We start from the raw sequence: 20,686 nt of genomic DNA on the forward strand, positions 1-20,686 counted from the left end.
TAATTTTCTTTTCAACATCATTGAACTGTCATTTCTCCTGGGCTTTGCCAGAATGTTTGATATATCCGTTGTTTTCCAAAAACAGACAGATTCTGCTAGCTTGGCTGATACAGGAATTCCTGCCAGGAAAAGAGATGCTGAGATGCCTCTACCAGCCTTGTGCTGTTGTTGTGCAGGTCCTTTGCTGAGCTCTGGAGCTCTGGTTAGGGGGATGGAAGGAAGGTGTCTTGGTGATTGATTAGGTTGTATCTCCTAGTGCAGCAATGGAATTGTTCCCATCACTTGACCTGGGCTGGGAGTACATTTGCAGGGGTTTTGGGATTCTACTTTTTTTTTTTTTTTTTTTTTTTTTTACTGGAGAAAAACCCATTTACACCTCCAGATCTTTAACTTCAAAACTAATGATTCAAGATTGCTCCAGGCACAAGAATGTCACCTATCTCCACGTAAGAAGTAGCCCCAAATAGAGATTTCCTTGTTTTTCAGTTGTCCCTCTACATGGCTGACAAAGCAGTCACTCCTTCTAGGCATGTATGAAGTGTCAGTAAGATTCCTAAAACTAGTCAGTGAAAAAAAAAATTGAATTTCCCATCCCAAGACTGTGGATGAGAGATATCTACACTGACCAACCTCCTCCTTCAGCCTGGGACTCGCTGAGGGCTCTGCCATAGGGATACATGGTCCTTAAGGCTGCAGTTCCTCCATAGCTCTTGCAGAGGAATTTAACAGAAATGAAGTTGTGAAGTGGGAGAAACAGAAGGAGCCCAAACATGACCATGATCTGGCAAAATAAGTCCTACATCCCATTTGTCAGCTCTTTTATTTTTGGAAGATAACTGTCCCCATGTTTTCTGACAGTGTGACTTCAATATATACAGTCTAAAAAGTATAGAGATAACTCAGTTCAAAATAACTTGCAACACCATTTAAATCCCTTTGGGTTAATCTGGGCAAAATGAAGAACAGTTTCTGAGTCTGGAATTTTCTAACTTAGCTGTGATTATCTAGTTTAATTTCCAGATTAACTAGAGATATTTACTTAAACTGGGTGGCTGCTGCGGTATTAAAAGTAGGAGCAGGAAACTTCGGTGTAATTTTAACAACACAGTTAATTACTTGTCCTCTCAAAGCAGAGTCTCTCTGCACCATTTCATGCCTGCCCAACACCATTACTGCAAACTCTGGTCCACTTGAATGTCTTGCATACATGAGCAGGTCCTTGGGGTTCATTTCCATGAGCTGTAACTGTGATAATTGTACCTCTTCTCCAGGCTGAAGGCCACACCACACATACATATTTCCACCCTGTGCTTTGAGATACTTCTCTTCAAGCACCAATGTCCCATTGTGTGATGCTTGGGATTCTGGTTGTACAAGCTGTTAGCCACAAATTTTCCCCCTTACTCTGGTACGAACACCTTTTTGCATAACAGATTATCTTATCACATCTGTAAGGTAATTGCTTCTCCACTGCCTTCCAAGAAAGCCTCAGATTTGATCTATGATGGCTGTCCATTCCTAATGCCTGCACTCCAAGGAAATGTACCCCTGATACTGATAAACTGTGTAGGTGACTGATGGTGCAGATCCAAAGTTAACTGGGCATTCTCTTGAAAGGTGACACATATTATATTTGGGCAAAGAGGAGTTTCCTGAGTAATCTTTAGCGATAGCTGTGTTTTATTTTATGATTTCTCTGGTAGTTACAGAAATGCAGATAAAATGCAGATTACATTTTTCCAGCTTGTTATTCTGATTGCATGTCCAGCCACTGATTTTTGGATCAACAGGATCACAGTAGAAAAAAATGCATGGGGCTGTACAACCTTCACTCCTTGACCTTCCCACCACTGAATCTGCAGTTTCCTTAGTGCTACCATGAAGCATCTAGAGCAGGTTAGTCAGAGATTTGTCGTAGCCAGGATCATGTGAAATGGGCATGGGAGCCAGGAAACAAGTCTGCCTCCTCTGAACTTGCTCCATCTCTTATTTTCTCCTATAGCTCTTACAAAGAGCTCCACCTGGCTTCACCCTCCTGCCAGGGAGATATAGAGAGGGATAAGGTCCCTCCTGAACCTCCTGTTCTCCAGGCTGAGCCACCTCAGCTCCCTCAACTACTCCCCTCAGAACTGTGCTCCAGACTCTTCTCAGCTCACTGCCCTTCTCCAGACACCCTCCAGCACCTCAGTGTCTTTTTTGTCCTGGGGGGCTCAAACTGGACACAACTTGAGGTGTGGCCTCACCGGAGCCCAGTACAGGGGGAGATCACTGCCCTGGTCCTGCTGGGCATGTTCTGTGCTGTTTATTCTAAAAAGAGAGGGAGGAAGGCATTCTTTGCCTCATTAGTGCTGCAGGATGTCGTATACAAGCATAATTACACTCTGCAAAAAGGCCAGGGAGACCACACAGGAAGGGTATTGGAGAACTGAAAAGGGTACAGGAGACACTGAGCATGACAAAAAATTGAAAGTTGCTATTTATGGACAAAAAACTGGCTGCTGCTTTTGTTTTTTCGATTTTTTTTTTTTTTTTTTTTTGAGAAGAGAGAAGCAGGGGCTACTAAAAGGTGTAAACAATTTAATAGGTATCAAAAGGTAATGACAAAACTCATTCAAGACCATTGCAAGCTGACTGACAGGTGAGTTGATAATAAATTTGGGGAAAACATCACTAATCCAGAGTGTTCTGATCATGGGGTCTCCACCATCAGTGCCCCATTTTTGCTCCTTCTTCCACAAGCTGAATTACATTGTGACCTCTGCATTTCAGGAATGTGACTCCTGTCCTTGACCTCCTCTGCAGAGAAATACAACTTGTCCTTTAGTGCTGAGTGGTTTGGGAAGAATGTCAGCCAGACAAGAGAGGGGAGGTAGAGGAAAGACAGGTGAGGATGTTTTTCATCTGCTCTTCTTCTGAACCATCCTGCTTGACTTTGCCTACAAGGTTTTGGGCAGGGGGTACCTGGTGCCTCTGGGGTGGCAAAATGAAGCTGGCACAGGAGAGCCAAGGGGCTGGGACACGGGGCTGCCACTGGGGAGCTGGCATTTGGGTACCCCCTCTGGCACGGAGTCTGGAGGGGAGGCACAGCAGGGTCTCACCACACACAAGTGCAGGCTCCAGCCACAAGGGAGAACAAACAATCCATAAGAAAGGGGGGCTGGTGAGTCACCCCAGCCCCTGGCTCTGCAGGTTGCTTTTGGCAGCAGCGCTCTCCAAGGGGCAGGCTCTGCATTGGGAGCTTTCAGACAGTGGGTGCCTGTACACAGCTCTGCTGGGACCTGGCTGGGCTGGGAATGCTGCACAGGTGAGCTGGTCCAGTGGCAAGGGCTGGGCTGGGCTGCCTGCCTCAGCCTGGGCAAGAGCAGCGACAAAACACAAGCCCACCAGAGTGCATCCCAGAGTCTGCTTCTTGTGCTGGCAAGGCAAGAACAAGTGGTGCTGTTTCTGTGCCTCGTGCCTTAAGCACAGCTGGGAGTATTGCTGAGATGATCTGCTTTCAGTCCAGGCTGTGATGGGAGCTGGGCTGTCTGTTCTGCAGTGTGGGAATTGCCTTTTCCAGCTGCCAGTCTCAAAGTCAAGCTTTCTGAGCACAAATAAAATGGGATATTGCACACACACACAACCCTTTTCAACTGTTACTGATATTTAGCAGAGGGAATATTCAAAACATTATTCCCTCCAACACAGAATGGCTGCTGGGTGTTGCCAGACCATGTGAAATGACAGCTGAGTGGAATTTTATCAGCAACAAACAAGAAACAAATGAAGAAGGGAGAATTTAAAAAAATTCTTTTTGTTTTCTTATCTATACTATGATTTGTTATGTATGTGTATATATATATATATATATACATGGATTTTTACATTACTGTTGGGATGTGAAGAAACAAAGAAAAAGAGCAGACAACGTAATGTTACTTGTTACAGAAGGGAATGTTATGGTGTCAAGCACCAGTTAGGGACATGTTGGGGAGCAGGAGGGCCGTACTTTACACATATTACTGAGGTCAGCACAAATTCTCCACTACTTTAATTAAGAGGGGATCAAAAAGTTTGATGGGATCTGGAAATACAAGGAGGTTAAAACGTGGCAGGTATGGGCAACCTCATGTACACAGACCTCTGCCTCAGAAAGCAGGATGTTCTTGCAAATCTGACATAATCCAATTCCTTGATTTCCTCAGTGACATTTCTGCAGGCTCATGCACAGAAGGACAGGGAAATGGAGATTTATGACAGCTATTTCTTAGCAAAGGTCATTTTTCAATTGGTGAACAACCTGTCCTTAGTCACGCCGATGACGAGGCATTGAAGGATAAGGGAGAGGCTGGAGAGCTTTAAAGCCTGACAGGGAATAATAGAAATAGAGGATAGATCATCCCTCTACTTGGGCCAGGAAGTTTGAATTCTTCCACCATCAGTTAAAGCCAGGGAACAGGAGGCAAAATCCAGAAAAAAAAATACACAGGGATTTCTGTGGAGATTGTGAGTGGAGATTTCTGTGGACATTGTGAGTCTGAGTGTCGAGACAGCAAGGGGAAAAGAGGAGCCACAGAGCATGAGCTCTTGGATAGTAAGGGTGTCCTTGGTGATTATAAAGAACAGGGTCAGGTTGCTCTGGGGCTTCCCTGGCCAGCCCCACCAACCTCCCAGCCTGAGCAGCTCTCAGCATCCTGTGCCGTGCCACTTCCAGGACAACACAGATGATACACAAACAACACAAATACACACAAATACACTTCCTCAGCTGTCCCTCCACAGGCAAGGAAGGCAGCAGATGTGACACACGTATGGTTTAAGTAGATTGTGTCATACACGTTAAATAATAAAACAGTACCTACCTATTCTTCACATGACTATTCTTCCTGCTTGCAGAAGAGATTTGACACTGTACATAAAGTAAAGCACCATTTTTTTTTGTAATCAGAAGGACCCTTCTGGGAGTCACACAAGAGTTTTTCACTCAGCTACTGACATTAAAAGACAGCATTGGGTACCTTGGTGTAACCAGCTTGTTTTCAATCTCATAATATTGGATTAAGTAAAAATGTGACCATTTGCCCAAAGCTTGGCTCAGATCCTGAGCTGACCATGTTTGAGCTGGGCCATTGTCACGAATCGGGCTTGTGGCCAGCAGGACCAGTCAAGAGATGTTTGCAATTTGGAAATGAAGTCAACACAGGGGTCCTTGCTGACCCATCTGAGTACTCTGACCCAAGGAGGAGCTTTGGGGCTCCTCATCCCTGTCCTTGCTAATCCCTTTTTGCCATTTATTGGCTCCTCTGGGCTCTGAGCTGCCAGTAGAAGTCACAAGAGCTTTTGACTTGGTCTGGTGTAGGACTCAGTCAGTAACCTGAGAATGCTGTGGTGGCCTCTAGCTTCCAATCTGCAGCTGAAGATCTCACCCTTCCTCCCACAGTAATTCCTCTCACCCTCTGAAACCTCCCAAGCTTTCCCCAAAATCACAAGAACTGAGGATGGCTGCTCTTAAAAGCTGAAAACCAGATAATCTGTAGGATAATTGCCTGTGTTGTATTTCTCCCCACACAACAAAGGCAAAAGCAGCCTTACACTGTGTACCTCCCAGCCTGCTGTAACTTGAACCCAAAAGCTATGAAGGAAATGGAAAATGTTAATAAATAATGATGTTTGAAACACAAGTCACTGGATAAACCACCAGACCTTCTGTGTTTATTCCACTGGACAGAAAATGTCTATCTCCGTTGGAGGAAAGTCTTGGTCACAGGGATGTCTTAGGAATTAGCCTGGGTGCTGCAGGTTATTCAGGAGATAAATCAGAGGAGTTCACGGGTTAACTTTTGGTAATATAATACTAAGACAACTTCTGAAATACAATCAGCACAACTGATTACTTGATGTTTTTCTGGTATGAAGAACCAAGGATCTCTTCAGGGCCACTGGAATTTTAAATTGCCTTGCTTGATCCACTTCACATCACAGCTGCCAGTTTTCCATCTGGTATTTTCCAAGTCAGAACCAAGTATTTGTGGGCTCCATACTGCATGTTCTCAGTCTGATGTGCTCTGGAAATCCTGGCCTCATTTCCCAAATCCTAAGCAGGTGATATGCACTTAAAAAGCCCAGTGATGCCTCCCTCAAGTGTGTTGGAATTACTGTGTGTGTAGACCAGCTGCAAAACTGGGACAGATGTGTTAAGACAAATGTACAAAATATTCAAGTCTTTTTGCTTAACTTCAAAAATATTCAGGGGAAATAAAAAAGGATTTTCCAAGAAAATCTGTATGAGTAGTACAACTGTCTGCAACATTTCAGTGTAACACTTTAAAAAAAGGAGAACCACTGCCTCTTCCAGGACAGCTCCAAGTGCACACCCTCTGGCAGCTGGGGTAAGGGCTGAAGAGTAACACATTGTAAGCAAAGGGCTGACCTTTTCAATAGCCCAAATATTCAACCTCTCTGAAGTAACTTAGCTCAGCTCAGGCCTGTGGCCATCCACACAGTCATTCTTTCTCTTCTTTCACTCCAGCCACTGAATGCTGGCAGGCTCTGCAATATGCCAGGAGAGTGAGAGGCAGCTTAGGGGAAAGGAGGAAAACACTGGGATAAGGAGCCTCCCAGACTGTGGATCAGGCTTGGACTCCATTCGGTTTGTCATGGGAAAGAAGAGAGGACTGCAAAGCCCCGAGGCTTCAATTTTCCAGCTGCTCTCAGAGCTGCACTGCATTATCTTCCGTATTTCCCTGTGCTTCCATTGATAGCTGGCTTAGTTTCTGACTCGGATGGCTGACAGGTTTAGGATCAGCTCCCAGAGATCACACAACCACACTAGCCTGACTCTGGAATTCACTACGTCCAATGGCGCTTTGGAACCCAAACTCAAACACACCTGCACAGGTGTCCAGAGGGCACGAGGGCAACATGGGCAAGCGGCTGGTTAATTTTAGATGAATGCTGGAACCCAGCAGCGAGGGTCCCGACGCCTTCAGAGCACAGCAGCGTTCTGCCAGCGCGGCTACGGGAATTCCCAGCCGCACGCCAGCAGATCAGCGCTCTCCCTGGCAGACATTTAACACCGAACTGCGCACAGCTCCAGCCCCCGCCGGGGAGCCGCTCCCTGGCACGCAGGTTAAATCAGCCAAGCTACAGCGTCCTGCCCGCGGTATTTAACTCCCAGCAGCTCCTCGGCCGCACCCGCACGCCGCAGCCCCTCAGGACCGCGGCCTGCGCTGCAGGACTGCGCGCGGGCCTGGCGCGGGGACCGGCCCTCGCCGCGGTGCCTCCTCCCTGCCGCCGCCTCCATCCGCGGCCGCTCGCTCTCGCCTCACGGGAGGCATCGCGGCTTTCCTCCCGGCTCCCTCCGGCTCCCTCCGGCCCTGCCCCGGCCCGGGGCCCGGCGGGTCCCGCCCCTGGCACCGCGCTCCTCGCGCCGCGCCCACCCCGCGGCTCGGGGAAGCGGCGCCGCCGATCGCCGCGCGCTGACAGACAGCCGCGCCGGCCAATCGCGTGGCCGCTTCTCGGGAGGATCCCGCCCCCCCGGGCTCTATGGCCAATCACAGCAGGGCTCTGAGGGCGGGGGGGGGAGAACTGCGAAGCCCTCTCCTCTCACCTCCCCCCTGCGCTGCGCGAGGTGATTGACAGGCGCGACATCCAATGGACTGCGGAGGGCGCGCGGCGGGGCCAATGACGCGCGGGGGCGGGCCCGCGGCGGGCGGCGGGGGCGCGGCGGGCCGGGCGCGGCGCGGCGCCGGCAGGAGGGCGATGGTGGCGGCGTGAGGCGCCGCGAGCCGCGCGGTGTGCCCGGCCGGCGCCGAGAGCGGCGGGAGAGCGGCGCTCGCCATGAGGCTGCGGGAGGACGGGGACAGCCGCAGGGCGCTGCCGGCGGCGGGGCTGCCGCGGTAATGGGCAGCGGCGGCGCTGACTCTCGCCTGCCGTGTGGTGCCAGCGCGCCCGCCCGGCGGGACCGCCCGGAGGAGCCGGCGGCAGGTGAGTGCCTCACGGGAGCCGCCCGCCGCTGCCGCCGGTGCCGTTCGCGTGGTGGAGGGCTCCCGGCCGGGGCGGGGGGCGCTGCCCGGCGGGCTGGCCGCGGCTGCCGAGGCGGAGCGCGGCGCTCCTCGCCCGGGGCTGCGCGGGGACCTCCCTCCTCTCCCGGGGCCACTCCGCCTCAGGTGGCCTCCTCGCCCGCTCTGATGCCATCCTGCCCTGACTTCTCGCCAGCTGCGGCCAGCCTGTGCCTCCCTATATTCCTCATGAAGAGGCTTTTTTCCCTCCGCACCCAGCGCAGATGCTGCTTTCCTTCCGAGAGAGGAGACCCACCTGTGCTTCTCCTCTCCCTTTTCACTTCCCTGATGATCGCTCCTCAGTGCTCCTCAGTGCAGGATGGAGAGACATTTCCATTTCAATATGATGCGGCGAGGAAGATGGGGAATCCTGGGTAGCCAGGACTCGGGAAATGCCCCTTCCTCTCCCGTCCTCCTCCTCACCCTGGCACAGGCGTTGGGGCAGCAACACTCCCTTGCTGTCTTCGTGGCTGATCCTCCTCTTTGGACAGAGGAATGAAAGCGGGAGCTGTGCTAGAGGAAACAACTGTTACACCTTTTGTCATCAAGACAAAGAACTTCATCTCCCCGTGTCCCTCCCTCCGGGTGCATGTTGGCAGCACCTCAGCCACTTCGCGCTGCTTCCCGGAGATGCTTCGCAAGGATTCGCTGTGGCCCTGAGCTGCCCTTTTTTGTTGCAGTTGCCAATTATGATGTCGCTGATAATAGGATATGTTGATATGTTTCCGAACAGCCTCGTGGTTTGAATTCCTGAAATTGCTGCAGTGTTTTTATTTATTTATTTAATTGGGGTTGGGGGGGCGGAGGTGTGGATGACAACAGGAAAGGGCTGTGTTTTTGTGGTTGCTTGTAGTTCTTTGAAAGGTACGAGATCACGTGCAATTGCAGCACTTAGTAAGAAGTGTATTAACCAATGCTATCTCTCCCTGTCTCATTTGTCTTCCAGTCCTGCAGTCTTCCCTTCATCTGCTGTGTGAAGAATGAAGATTCCATGAGAGAACTGCCTTTCCATTACCTGTCTACTCCTACTGCACGCTGCTTCTGGCCAGTGATGAGCCATTCCACTGGACTGGGATTTACCCTGAGGAGGGCAGAGGCAGAATATGAATTGTAGACATCCCGTCAAGTTTCTCCCACACTCTTTTTACTGTGTCTGTATATAAATCTGCTACTATCAAGCACACACGCTCTTTGAAAGCTCCATTGCTGTTCACGCATTTCCTGCTGTGTGAGAGGACTGGTATTTCTCACCATCATGGCTTCAGTTTGGAAGAGACTGCAGCGTGTTGGGAAACATGCATCCAAGTTCCAGTTTGTGGCCTCTTACCAGGAACTGATGGTTGAGTGCACCAAAAAATGGTAAGAAACAGCTCGTGTTGCTGTAAAAAATAATGGACTAAGTTGTTGGTGCTGAAATAGGAAGGATGTGTATTGTGTGGTAGGGGCATTGCTCTTGCATCCCCTTACTTCTCTTGCCAGCCCATTGCAGAAGCAGCTGCATGAGCTGCTTGTCTTTCTCAGTGGGTGCTGGCTTTGCTGCATGGTTACCCTGGACCTGCTGGCTTTGTTCTGTACTATTGATTTTCCAGGCTGGCATTGCTTTTACCTTGCAGAGGCGGGTACGTGTGTTAGCTGGCATCTGTGACTTTGTGTGGTTTTGGTTGTCAGTTTTGGGTTTTTAGTGGTTTTTTTTTGTTTGGTGGTTTTTTTTTTTTTTTAGTGTTTCCCATGAGCTCTTTTCCATCTGCCAATCCAGTTTGGTGATGCTGAGGGCTATCTGCTGACACTTGAGTTGTTTGATGGGGCATCAGAGATCAGTCCTGGATATGGTGGTCATGGGACATGTGGGTTTGGATGCTCATTTTGATTTTTGACTTCCTTACCCGAGGAGGTAGTCTTTTTCCTTCTTTTCCATTTCTCCTTTCTATCTTTTAACAGGAAGGGGCAAGAGGCAGGTCCTAGGGAATTGCCTTAAGGTGTTTGTTTAGTCAGAGAGGAATTTTGTTCAATGGTAGTCCAGTTGGATGGCTTTGGAGCTGACTAGACAGCAGTTAATGGTGTGGGTCTGGCACATCATCTTTCTGTGCAAAATGAGCTTAAATAAATCTTCTAGGCAAGACTAGAAGCAGCTTTTAAATAGTCAGAGGAAGATCTCCATTATATAAATACTTAACTGCTGTTTTATATGTTTGGAATATTGATATTACTGACATAATTCCTCACATTAATGTGAGCATGTAGTGTCAGGGGATGAAGAAAATACTTTCCAGACCTCGTGGACTGAGATGTTCAAATTGCCTTGTAATAAACTACAGTCTCCTTTCTAATACTTGGCCTTCCTTCTTGTTGGCAAGTTTGGCACATGCACTGGCCGCTTTCACTGGATATGAGTAATTGCCTCTACAAATTTAAATTCTATTTCTTGGAGCAGGAAATCTCTGTCAAATATGCTGGAAGGCTGCACACTGCTCTGCCTTAAAGGAGCACTGTCAGGTAAAATGTTTTGGATTTTTTTAGCAAGTTGTCTTCCTGCCTAGGATGTTTAAAAACCAGAATTTTTCTGGGAGTTGAACTTGCTTTAGCAGAGTAAATTTACAAATGGAAGCATTGTAGAAGTTGAAAGAAGCTGTCCTGCTTATTTTATGGGATCTGCTGTCCCAAAGAGGCCAAGGAGTTTTCCACAGTAATTTTGGTTGATCAGTTTTTTTTCAGTAGTTGCATTTATTACTTATTATGTTCTGTTTGCATTAACGAGGCTGTTTTAGGTTTCATTTTCATTTTGATTCACTCGTTGCTGAGAATTTGCAGGATGCTTCAGCACTAAAGTATAAATCCTGCAGGGGAATGTTTGCATTGGAATTGCAGCTAACCTTTCATTGGTTTAAGAAAAAGTCATACACAAAAGTTCTCTAATTATTTTAGAAACAGGCAGCTTATTGGTTAATCATAACTGAGAGTGCCCACCTAGCAGAATGTCTGTGTATGAAGTCAGAGAGCCATTCCAAACCTCAGACATGTAACTATATTTTTGCAAAAAGGTTATCCTTCTGAACATTCATTCTACATTCTTGGGTTTAAATATAGACAAGATCAGTGTTTGTATTGGTTATTACAAAGGACCAGTATGGTGGTGAAATGTGGATGAATTCTAGGAAAAATCACAATAGGGAAAAACATAACTCAAAAAGTCCTTTGACTGTAAGCTTTTTGATTCTGCTTCCTGTTATTTTGAGAACCTTAACAAAAATGTTCATTAAGCATGCAACCTAAAATACTTCTGCTGTAAATCGAACTTCTGTAGAAATGGAGGCTTAAATATGAATGTATTTTGAGAGCCTTCAACGAAATGCTTCCCTGACTTTGGAGAAGATGCAGTTTCTGTGCATGCCCGAAGAATCACTGCTTCATCTGTTTCTAAGTCTTGCCTCTGAGTTTGGCCCATGTGAGAACAAAACACAAGAAATGAGCTCCATATGCTGTTCTTGCTGAAAGCACTCAATATATATTAAGTGTCAGTGCTGTAGTCTGTAGTTTGCTTGATTGAAATGTAGTAAGCAGTAAGTTATTTTAATGTACTGGCATTTTAACAATGCAGTGTTTCTGGAGGAAAAGAATGCTCCATTCATATTTTAAAGTAAATGACAACACAGTCATAAACACACTGGAACTGAGAAGTGTCTGTGAGCAAGGATTGTGCATGACCAAAACAGGCTGTGTGCCTTTTTGTGAGCTGCTGTCTTCTGTTAGGTTTCCATTTGTCTGACTCTTCAGAAAGAGACTTGTGTGTTAGAATGTTTTTGTCCTGATTGTGGATGGTGTGCAAGGTTGGGTGAATTTCTGCTTGGCTTTAGTCGGTTTCCTCTGGACTTGTATTGATTGGAGTTATTTTGTTGTTGTTTTTGTTTGGGTTTTTTTTTTGTTGTTGTTTACTTAGTGTTTAAAATAGTTCCTGCTCTTTTTTTTTCCTGGCATTCTCCTGGTACTGTGAGAAGTTGCCACTGCTGTGGTGTTGCTACTTCACTTTTTTTTAAGGATTTATATTATCTCTAGGTACAGATTGGGCTGAAACCTTTCCTTGCTTTTTCTCCTGTATAATTTCCTATACTTGTCCCTATTAATGGTTACAGACAGCCACTCTCAAATGATTGCTTTTCCTTGGTGGTGTGTTTGGGGGAGATAGGTCGTGATGGAGTGTCCAGTGTTGTCACTGTTCCTTATTTTTCAGATAATTAACAGGACTGAGTCACTTCTGTGGCATTTTGGCAGCTCCCACTGACCCAGACCTAATTATTGTGGCTGCTCAGTACCTTTGAAAAATTGAGCAGTTGGTTTATTTAGACCCTTTCATTAAAAATAAATAAATAAACAGATGTAGTCGTGGTCTTTAATATGGATTAGTGACTCCTGCTACTGCAAAAACATCGTACTTTGCATTAATCATATAAGCAGTTGATTCTTTTGAAAGGTGCTTGCTTGAAAGTGCTGGAGTGTGTCATCCTCCACTTACCCTTGGACTAAGCTGGGGCAGCTCAGGATTTTCCACACGGCTCCCCAGTGAACTGCAGCCCTGGCCTGAAAGGCCCACATGTGATAGCAGGGAGTTAATTCAGTGCAGAGTCATTGAACAAAACCAGAAATCTGTCTCACTCGTTTGCTCAGGCTCCTACAGAAACAGCTGTATTCCCTGCTCTGTGCTGTCAGGGCAGAGGCTTGCTGGGCATCCCTGGCAGCTGGAATGCTGTGACTTGTGCAGGGAACCCAGACCAGGTGCCTGAAGGTCGGTGTCAGGCCCTGGCTGAGGTGCCTTTGGGTTTGCTGCCAGTCTGGAGCAGGCCAGGTCTCCTGTTGATCCTGGCTCAAGCTGCCAGCCCAGCATGAATCTCTTGTGCACCCTGGGGCTGCCCAGCTGCTGGAGGCCTCTGCTCTGGCAGCTGAGTCGAGGCTTGTCTGAGATCCAGGCTCAGCAGAGGAGGAAACGTCTCCTTTGGACCAGAGATCAGTTCCAGTACTTGACCTGAAGCTCTGATAGCAGTTTTATAGAGCTGCTGAACACATGAGCTCTTTAGGGTGGCTTTTCTGTTTCCTTATTGTTGTGATATCTCACAAGCCAAAACTCAACAGAGGCTTCAAGTGTAATATTGACTGGTTTCCACAGAGAATGGCTGAACTTGGAGAATTCAGGTTGCCAAGTTCCTAACTTGTCATTGTTCACTGGATGCTTTGATGAGCAAGAAAGCTGCTCACCTGAACACAGGTGCTAACTGCTTACAAAGGCTGGAAAAGAGTAAACATAGAGGCTTATATACAGGATTTGTGTTCAGGAGTTGCTTTAGAGATAAAGAAATGTTATTTTTGTACAATGTTTGTAATGTCTGTCATTTCTTACATGAACTGCTTTGCTTTTAAATCCTGCTTATAAATACAGTGAGCCGTGATGTTTAAAAGGGTTAAACTTTTCATATGTTCAGAAGCTTTAACTGAAGACAGGCTTCATGTCCATAAGGCAAGTTGCCTATTTTTATATCGATTAGGTATGGTCTGCAGTAGGTTCTCTCCTTTCAAATACACATATTTCTCTTTTGGAAATGAAGTAAGGCTTAATCTTTTTCTTTTTTTTTTTTTTTTTTTTCAAAAGGCTTTAGCCATCTGTTTTCCTCTTCTATTGTAGTTTCATAACTGGATGCTGCAGGAATCTCGAGATTTGGCATGCATTGTGCATGGGAGAGAAATGAGCTTTTTGAGATTGCACGGTCCCCAGTGATCTGCTTGCCTTGTGCTTGCTGCTTTCCAGCAAAGCCCTCGGAGCCGGAGGCCACCAGAGAGCTGGGCTTCACTGCTGGCTGTGGAGCCCCTGCCTGCCTGCATGGGGTCGGGCTGGCACATTGCTCAATTCATTTGCTCGGTTCTTAGAGGGGATTTCATGAGTCCCTGAGTGCATTTGACTATAAAGGATGATCATATTGAAGCTCTTTGAATTAGTTTTGCTGTGCACTGTGCTGTTGTGTCATGGGCTTGCTCTGCAGAGCTTTTTGATCAGGCTGGGCTGTTGGTGATCTGGGTGTACTGTGGCATGTGTAACTCATGCAAGGAAAGCACCATGCAATTTCTCCTGTGTTTTATCTTCTGTTCTTCTCAATGAAATTGTACTCTGTCCTTATACTTTTTATTGAGTTCTAATTCCACACTAACTAATCTCCATTTACAAATACACTTCAGCATTTTCTTTGCCATTCATTTCTGGTTTTGATGGAGGATTTTTTGAAGGCTTAAATTGTGTGTCAAACATACTCTTTCCAAATAATCACCACCAGCTGCCTTACAGCTGTCTTCCCCCTTTATTTCTGCAGTCCATTAAAACACATTTACTGTCCACACACAAAAGCAATTATCCTCTGTCACTTTGGGTCTCTCTTCTTTGTATCAAAAAGAAAATCCTTAATTGCAGAAACTTAGATTTGCTCCTATGGACTCTGTCAGAAGGTTGCCTATGAATCCCAACTCCTTAATGCCAGCTGCATTCCTTCCCTACCTTGCCAAGCTCCCCTCCTAACTCTTCTTACAGCCTGGGGTCTGTTCCATGGACCACGAATTGGGGATTTCTCATCAGAGCTGCTGGCTGCATACTGGCAGCAAAGAAATTTCTGTAGGAAAGGTACAGGTGTTTGGGAAGTCTTCCTTGCTGATGACTTTTTAGGCTGCACATTTATACCCATTTTCTATTTGAAGCAGTGTTTTAAGAGTGCTTGTGTCTCTGTGTCCAGTTTCTAAAATAATGCATTGATAGCTGCAGGCACAAAATTTAGTATCTGTAGGGCCAAAAGATTGGGCATAAATACTTGTTCTGAATTTTGTTTGTCTCTGAAAGATACATTTCTTTTCAGCAATTCCTTGTTTCCTGTCCTAGCAGTAACAAAAGTAATACCAAAAGCAGAAAATGTTTGATTATATCCAGGTGTAGACAAATTTCACTTTAATGGTCAGTTAGAGTGGTGAAGATGTCTTCTTGAATGAACAAAATACACTAATTTATGTTCTAACTAGCCGTACTTTTTGAGAGAGAAGCTGTGTGTGCATAACTTCCTCACGGAGCTTTTGGAACAAATAAAACCTTGCACTGTTCCTGCAGGCACTGTGATGCACACATGCAGTAAAGAACGTGTGCTGTTCATTTGAACCCAGTGACTTGAACTGCAATAAAGATTTCAATTTCTTTCTTAGGGTTGGATCCATGTGAATATTCTTTTCAGCTCTTTGTGCTACGAGGTGAAATAAAAGGTGAAATATTATGACATGGTGTAGGCCTCGTACGAGCTGAGTCTGCCATCTCTTAGACTGCTCAGGCTGTATAGCGCCAGTCTGTTGTTTCAATTAGTTTTTAATTGGTTGGAGAGAGCTGAAGTCCCTTTCACAGTTTGGTGTGAATAAGGAGAGAAGGAGGAGGAGGAGGCTGGTAAGGTTGACTAAATCTGGGGAAACTACTCTTATAAAACAAACCCTTCAGCTACGGTAGTAAAAGCATTCTGCTTGGGTGGCTTTCTGAGAGTATGGGTGTGTGTGTTTATTTACTTCTAAAAGCCTTCCCAGTTTACTCTGAGCAGAGCGTGTGAAGTGTGTGTTTGTTTCCTTTGCCCCTCTCTCCTTTCACTCCTTGGGGTAGCAGCTGGCCCTTGCAGGCTGTTTGCTGCCTTGTGGGACACTCCTTAGGCTACCCTGTGCACAAAGTCTGTCTTGTGTGTGCTGGAGTGGACTCTGAAACACAGGAACTGTGCCGATGAACTTTTGTTCCTACTAAGATATGCGCAGAGCAGTAGGGTAAATAAAGCTGTCCTTGTTTTCTTCCTCTTGTCTTTATTTGAGAGTGTCTCTCTGCAGCACAGTTTGTGTGAGTGCACCAAGCCTCTCATCTGGAAGCTGTGTGTTTTGGCAGTTGAGGTGTGGGGTAGCCGTGGCTGTTGGCACCTGGAGAGTCATTGCAGGGATTTGGGAACTGTGGGTAAAGCAGGAGCTAAAATTAGCAGAACCATAACTAACATTGCTGTTGTCCAAGGCTCTGACTCATGAGGTTTCCTGGATTCAGGAGAGGAGCGGGGTGTCACTGTCCCTGAGCAGCAGTTGTGTTCTGCCCTGGAGCAGAGGCAGGGTGACAGGGAGGCTGGGAGGTGTGTTTGTATTAAGTGCCATCAACTTCAGCTCCCATTTGTCAGGCGAGTGTGAACTACAGCAGCTGAGGAGCAGGCACACCTCCCTCGTGCTGTCCTGATGCAATGGGATGGAAAATCTGCCAGAGCGGTGAGATGAGCCACAGCTGCAGGCAAGAGCATCTCAGAGTGCTTCAGCTAAATCACCCAGATCCTGAGTCAGTGCCCTGTGCTGTCACTGTAGGGCTCCGAAGTGCACAAGCTTTTGAGATGAATCAGAAGTGCATGCCCTTCTGAACTACAGTTTCTAGCTGCCTGCAAACCTGTAAAGATGGGCAGTGCCAAAGTAATTCTCGTTTGCCTGTTGATGCTCTGTTTGTAGTGGAGAGTCATTACTGGGGTTTCTTTTTGTTTCTAATTTATTATTTAAAGAGACTTTCTTGAGGATTACTCCAAAGCTATGGCCAGGCTCTGCAGCTGCTTAACTGTCTGCAGCTGCTGAGCTGCAGTTTCTGTGGCTCTGTGTATTTATTTTAGCACAAACTGGTTTGGGGTTTTATTTCACATGCACGCTCCTGCAGTCGTTCTGTGGGCTTTGTTTTGGGTGAGCTGCTGTATCAGCTTAACAGCACACAAGCAGCTCTGACCTTTCATTTCTAATGATCTGTTTTGAAAAATGGCTTCGGTGCTGATGAAACATCACAAAGGCAAAATATTTTATTTCTAGTTCCAAGAACAACTGAATTAGAGCAATCCCGGGTTATTTTAAGGCTCTCTCCTACCACATCAGTTTTGGCTTCTGTATTGCTGCTGCTCATTTCCTGTGTGCCACCTCCACGAGCACCTGTGAAGAGCAGTCACCCTTGGTGTTCAGTGGCTTCTTTTCTCCCCAGGGAAGTGCTGTGTGCTGCCTTGGTGCTGTAGGACAGGTCAGAGCTGTCTGGGGCTGCTCGATGGGTGGCACTGGCTGCAGCAGTGGGAGATGTGGCTTCTGATGGGTGCACTTTTACTGGGAGTGTAAATTCATCTGCTCCTGTTGGGACAAGCCCCATCACCTTTCACCTAGGCCAGACAGACAAAAGACATTCCCTAAGTCAGCTCTTCCATTAGGTGTGTTGCTGCTGATGCCCTGGGATGATAGCTGTCCTGACCTTTCCTTAGAGCTCAGACTTATGCAGTGATGCCTCTGCTTTTACATCCCGTGTCATAAACTGACTTTCCCTTCCCAGCCGTGCTTGGGAAGAGTATTTGCATAGCCAGTGCTGTTGATAGCAAAAGCTGAATTGAATGAAGTAACTGGAGAATCTGGAGCACTGAATCCAGTTGGCAGCACACTGTACTCTGCCACTCAGCGAGTACTGTGAATTTCCTTGACTTTGTGTCTGCTCATTGAGTAAACTCTGAATCCCTTTGTTTATGTCAGTACACAGGAAGAGATTTAAAAGAACAAAAAAGAGCTGTCAAAAGTTCTCTTTTGCAGCAAAGATCTAACTCAGATCTGTAAATTTCCAAACCAACCTGTTGCTGATTTGTCTTTGCTTTATTAGCAGAGGGTTTAACCTTGACAGCTCCTGGTGACACCTGATGTGGTTGTAGCTCTGGAGTTACAGCTCTGGCTATGCTGACAGGTGGGCAAATCTATTAGGCTGTGTTTTCTAGCTATACCTGTCTTTTATCAGTTGTGTCTCCTGGAAAACTGATCTAGTGGTTTGTCATTTTCTGTAGGTAACTGGAGCAATAGTTGTATAAAGCTGTGAAAAATTTCAAGAGAACAAGATTTTTAAACTTCTTTTTTGCTTCAAGAGCAGATCTTAACTGGATAGAGTGCTTGGAGTGTCTGTTGAGTGAGTGAATTCCCCTGCATTCCTTCATCTCTGACATGTAAGAAAATTTTAAGAATGAGAAAGGCCTGACCCATTTTTTACTGCTTCCTCTCATACCACAAAAATTGAAAGAATTTATAACAGCATTACTTGATTTTGAGGCATATTTAGGATGGCTTCTGTTTACTGTTCACACTTTTTGAAAGATACTTTTTAGAAATACAATTGTGTTTCACACCCCTTTCTCCCCTTTTTTCGGATTTGTGCCTGTGGAAAAGGGAATCATGGGTTGTAAGCTCTGCTTTTATTTTTTTGTTTGTTGGTGTTTTTTTTTGTCTTTACTGCTAAAATGGTTTACTTTCTTCACTGTAGATGGCTACTCTGAGCTCCAGTGTCTACATATCTGTTCAAGATACTGTGACAGACTTAAAGGAATTATTTCCTTTTTCAGAGATTCCTTTCCTTCCCTATACTAAATGGGATTTGATTTTTAAAAATTTTTAGCTGAAGGCTCGCCAAGAGTAATCTTAACACCCTAAATTTTCATAGCCATTGATGTAATCAAGGGATGCTTTGCTGGAGGATTGAGGGTGTGTGATCACCCATAGTGCTAGAATGATAAACATGTGCTGCTTGAGACATGGTGCTTTCTTTAATCTGTGACTGTAAGACTGTTCTGTCAGCTGGAGGGTGGGGAAAGGCAACTTTTCCTTTTTGCCCCCACATCCTTCCCTCTTTTCTGGGAAGAAAAGCTGGAAGCCTGCAGCTGCTGCCAGGAGAGAGCTGGAGTAAGGTCCGGAGAGAGCTGGGTGTGAGGGGCTGCCCCTGCCACATCCCCTGCCACCTGTGGGGCTGCCCACAGCTCCACACCAACACTGCTGCCACTCTTCAGAGAGCCAGGGCACTGTGATCTGCAGGCACACAGCACTGCTGTGCTCCATGGGTCCATGCTGTCAGTGGTTATGACAAGTTTTCTGCTGTGTTGTCCGTTTTCAACCTTGGGCCTCTCGCTTATTTTTAGCTTTGCTTCATAGAGGGAAAGTTTTTTGTGATGTTGAAACATGCCTGAGTTTTCTATCTGGCCAGCAAATTCAGCATTGGATTGCAAAGTTTCAGCAGGCAATTTCAGCTAAGGTTTGCAGGGTTGGAAACCTCCAGCTGTTATTTCCATGGGCTGTGTGACAAAGGGCCTCTGGATAGAAGAGAGGAGTCTTGGTCAGACCCTATGGCTGCAGGTAAAACTCCATAGCTTCACCTTTTCTTAGACACTGGAGAATCTGCAAGGGCAAAAGCTGCTGGCTGCCCAGCCTCTTTCCCTGTGCCTGGAAGTAGGCTTTGTGTCAGTTTGTGCTTCCATGTGGCCATTTGTGCAGTGTATTTTTGGAGCAGGGAGCTGCTAGATACATTTCTGTGTTTCTCTGCTCCCCATCTGTTCCTGGAGCTCCCTCCTGCTCTGGCTGCCTCGGGAGAAGCTGTATTGCATGGGAAAGTGGCAGTAAAACTAGGCATTACCTGCATTTTCAGGGTGAGGGTTATCCAGGCCTGTGCTGGGTGCTCCTCTGAGCCATCAGCAGTCACTTCAGTGTTGCTGGTAGTGGTTAATATTGTAGTTAAGTGGCAGGTGACAGTGCAGTCCCTTGTCTCCTTTCCCGTTGCCCTACTGGAAACAGGAATATGGACATTTTTGCCCATAGATTCAGTTTTGTTGTCTGGAGTGGACTCTAATAAAGCATTTACAGTACACAAGGCTGCTTCCTCCTGGGGAAAAAAATGCTGACTTCAGTAAATAAATTGATTTCGGACAAACTTGTTCTTAGGGAACTAGATCATGTGCTAAAGGGGGAAGAATAATAGTACTGCTTTTAGCAACAGCTGTTAAAAGGAGGATGCTTACTTAACTTGCAGTTAAAGGCAATGAACTGTAATTTAAAAAACAAGAAAATCTTCTTGAGTTATTCTTGTCTGTAGGAAGACTGACATTTAACCTGACTTGTTTGTGTTCACCTCACTGTGAGAACCATCAGTACCTCTTACAGTGGACCCCATTAAGACCTAGAGAAGCAGAAACCTGCTGCCTTGTCAACCTCACAGAATGAGTGTTCTGCCCTCATCTCCTGTGCTGTGCCATGGGGTTAGAGAAGCCTTGGTAGGTCTTCTGTGGGCTTACTTTGTTCTTTGCTTCCCTAAGAGGCCTTTTAAAATGGTCAGCCTTGTAGCTTTTTCTTGGAATATTCACCTGTCTTGCTCCAGCATTTCAGCAGAGATGGGCAGGATGGGCTGTGAGGTGGTGTGAGCTGGGGGGGAAGCAGTGGGGGAGTGAGGAGCAGAACGTGAGGCTCTTCTCCCTGTTTGAATGCCTTCTGGTCTGTGGGTACAGGGTAAACAAGGTTTACCTGTACCAAACCTGATGGGTTTGGAGGTGCAAAACCAGAGACTTCAATATGAGCAACCAGCATGTGGAGCAAAAATAATTATTTCAGAGAACAGCCACAGAGCCTTCTTGTGTTTCTGCCAACATCATCTCTGATTAGCTTGGGCTTCATTGGTGGGGTCTTAAGTCCTTATACTGAGCATCCCTTCCAGCAAAGAAGTTAAGATGGGGAGATGTTTCTGAAAGCTGACACATGACAAAGTGTCACCTGCACATAATAAGTACAAATATGTAGTTCAGGATGTGGTGTGTACA

At 46.3% G+C, this 20,686-nt stretch overlaps 1 protein-coding gene and 1 long non-coding RNA gene across 12 annotated transcripts in view; one reads left to right on the forward strand and one right to left on the reverse strand.

The window, feature by feature from the left end:
* LOC116183354 (uncharacterized) overlaps nucleotides 1-8,382 on the reverse strand; it is a 48,572-nt gene extending 40,190 nt beyond the window's left edge. Inside the window, exon 1 of the long non-coding RNA XR_004147955.2 lies at nucleotides 8,296-8,382. This is a non-coding gene — a long non-coding RNA (uncharacterized LOC116183354). The remainder of the gene's footprint in view (nucleotides 1-8,295) is intronic.
* Nucleotides 1-20,686, forward strand: part of EHBP1 (EH domain binding protein 1) — a 211,109-nt gene that overhangs the window by 2,861 nt on the left and 187,562 nt on the right. For 3 of the 11 annotated variants that reach the window (XM_077781832.1, XM_021555830.3, XM_031504212.2), the window contains exons 1-2: nucleotides 7,749-7,965; nucleotides 8,986-9,398. In XM_077781832.1, coding sequence (XP_077637958.1) covers nucleotides 9,295-9,398 — 104 coding nt within the window. In that variant the 5' untranslated portion in view covers nucleotides 7,749-7,965; nucleotides 8,986-9,294. Of the gene's footprint in view, nucleotides 1-2,769; nucleotides 2,885-7,747; nucleotides 7,966-8,985; nucleotides 9,399-20,686 lie in introns of those variants that run through there. The other 8 variants (XM_021555825.3, XM_031504210.2, XM_021555832.3 and 5 more) reach the window with 4 other exon arrangements.

Source organism: Lonchura striata, chromosome 3 (assembly GCF_046129695.1).
Source record: "Lonchura striata isolate bLonStr1 chromosome 3, bLonStr1.mat, whole genome shotgun sequence".
Taxonomy (NCBI): domain Eukaryota; kingdom Metazoa; phylum Chordata; class Aves; order Passeriformes; family Estrildidae; genus Lonchura; species Lonchura striata.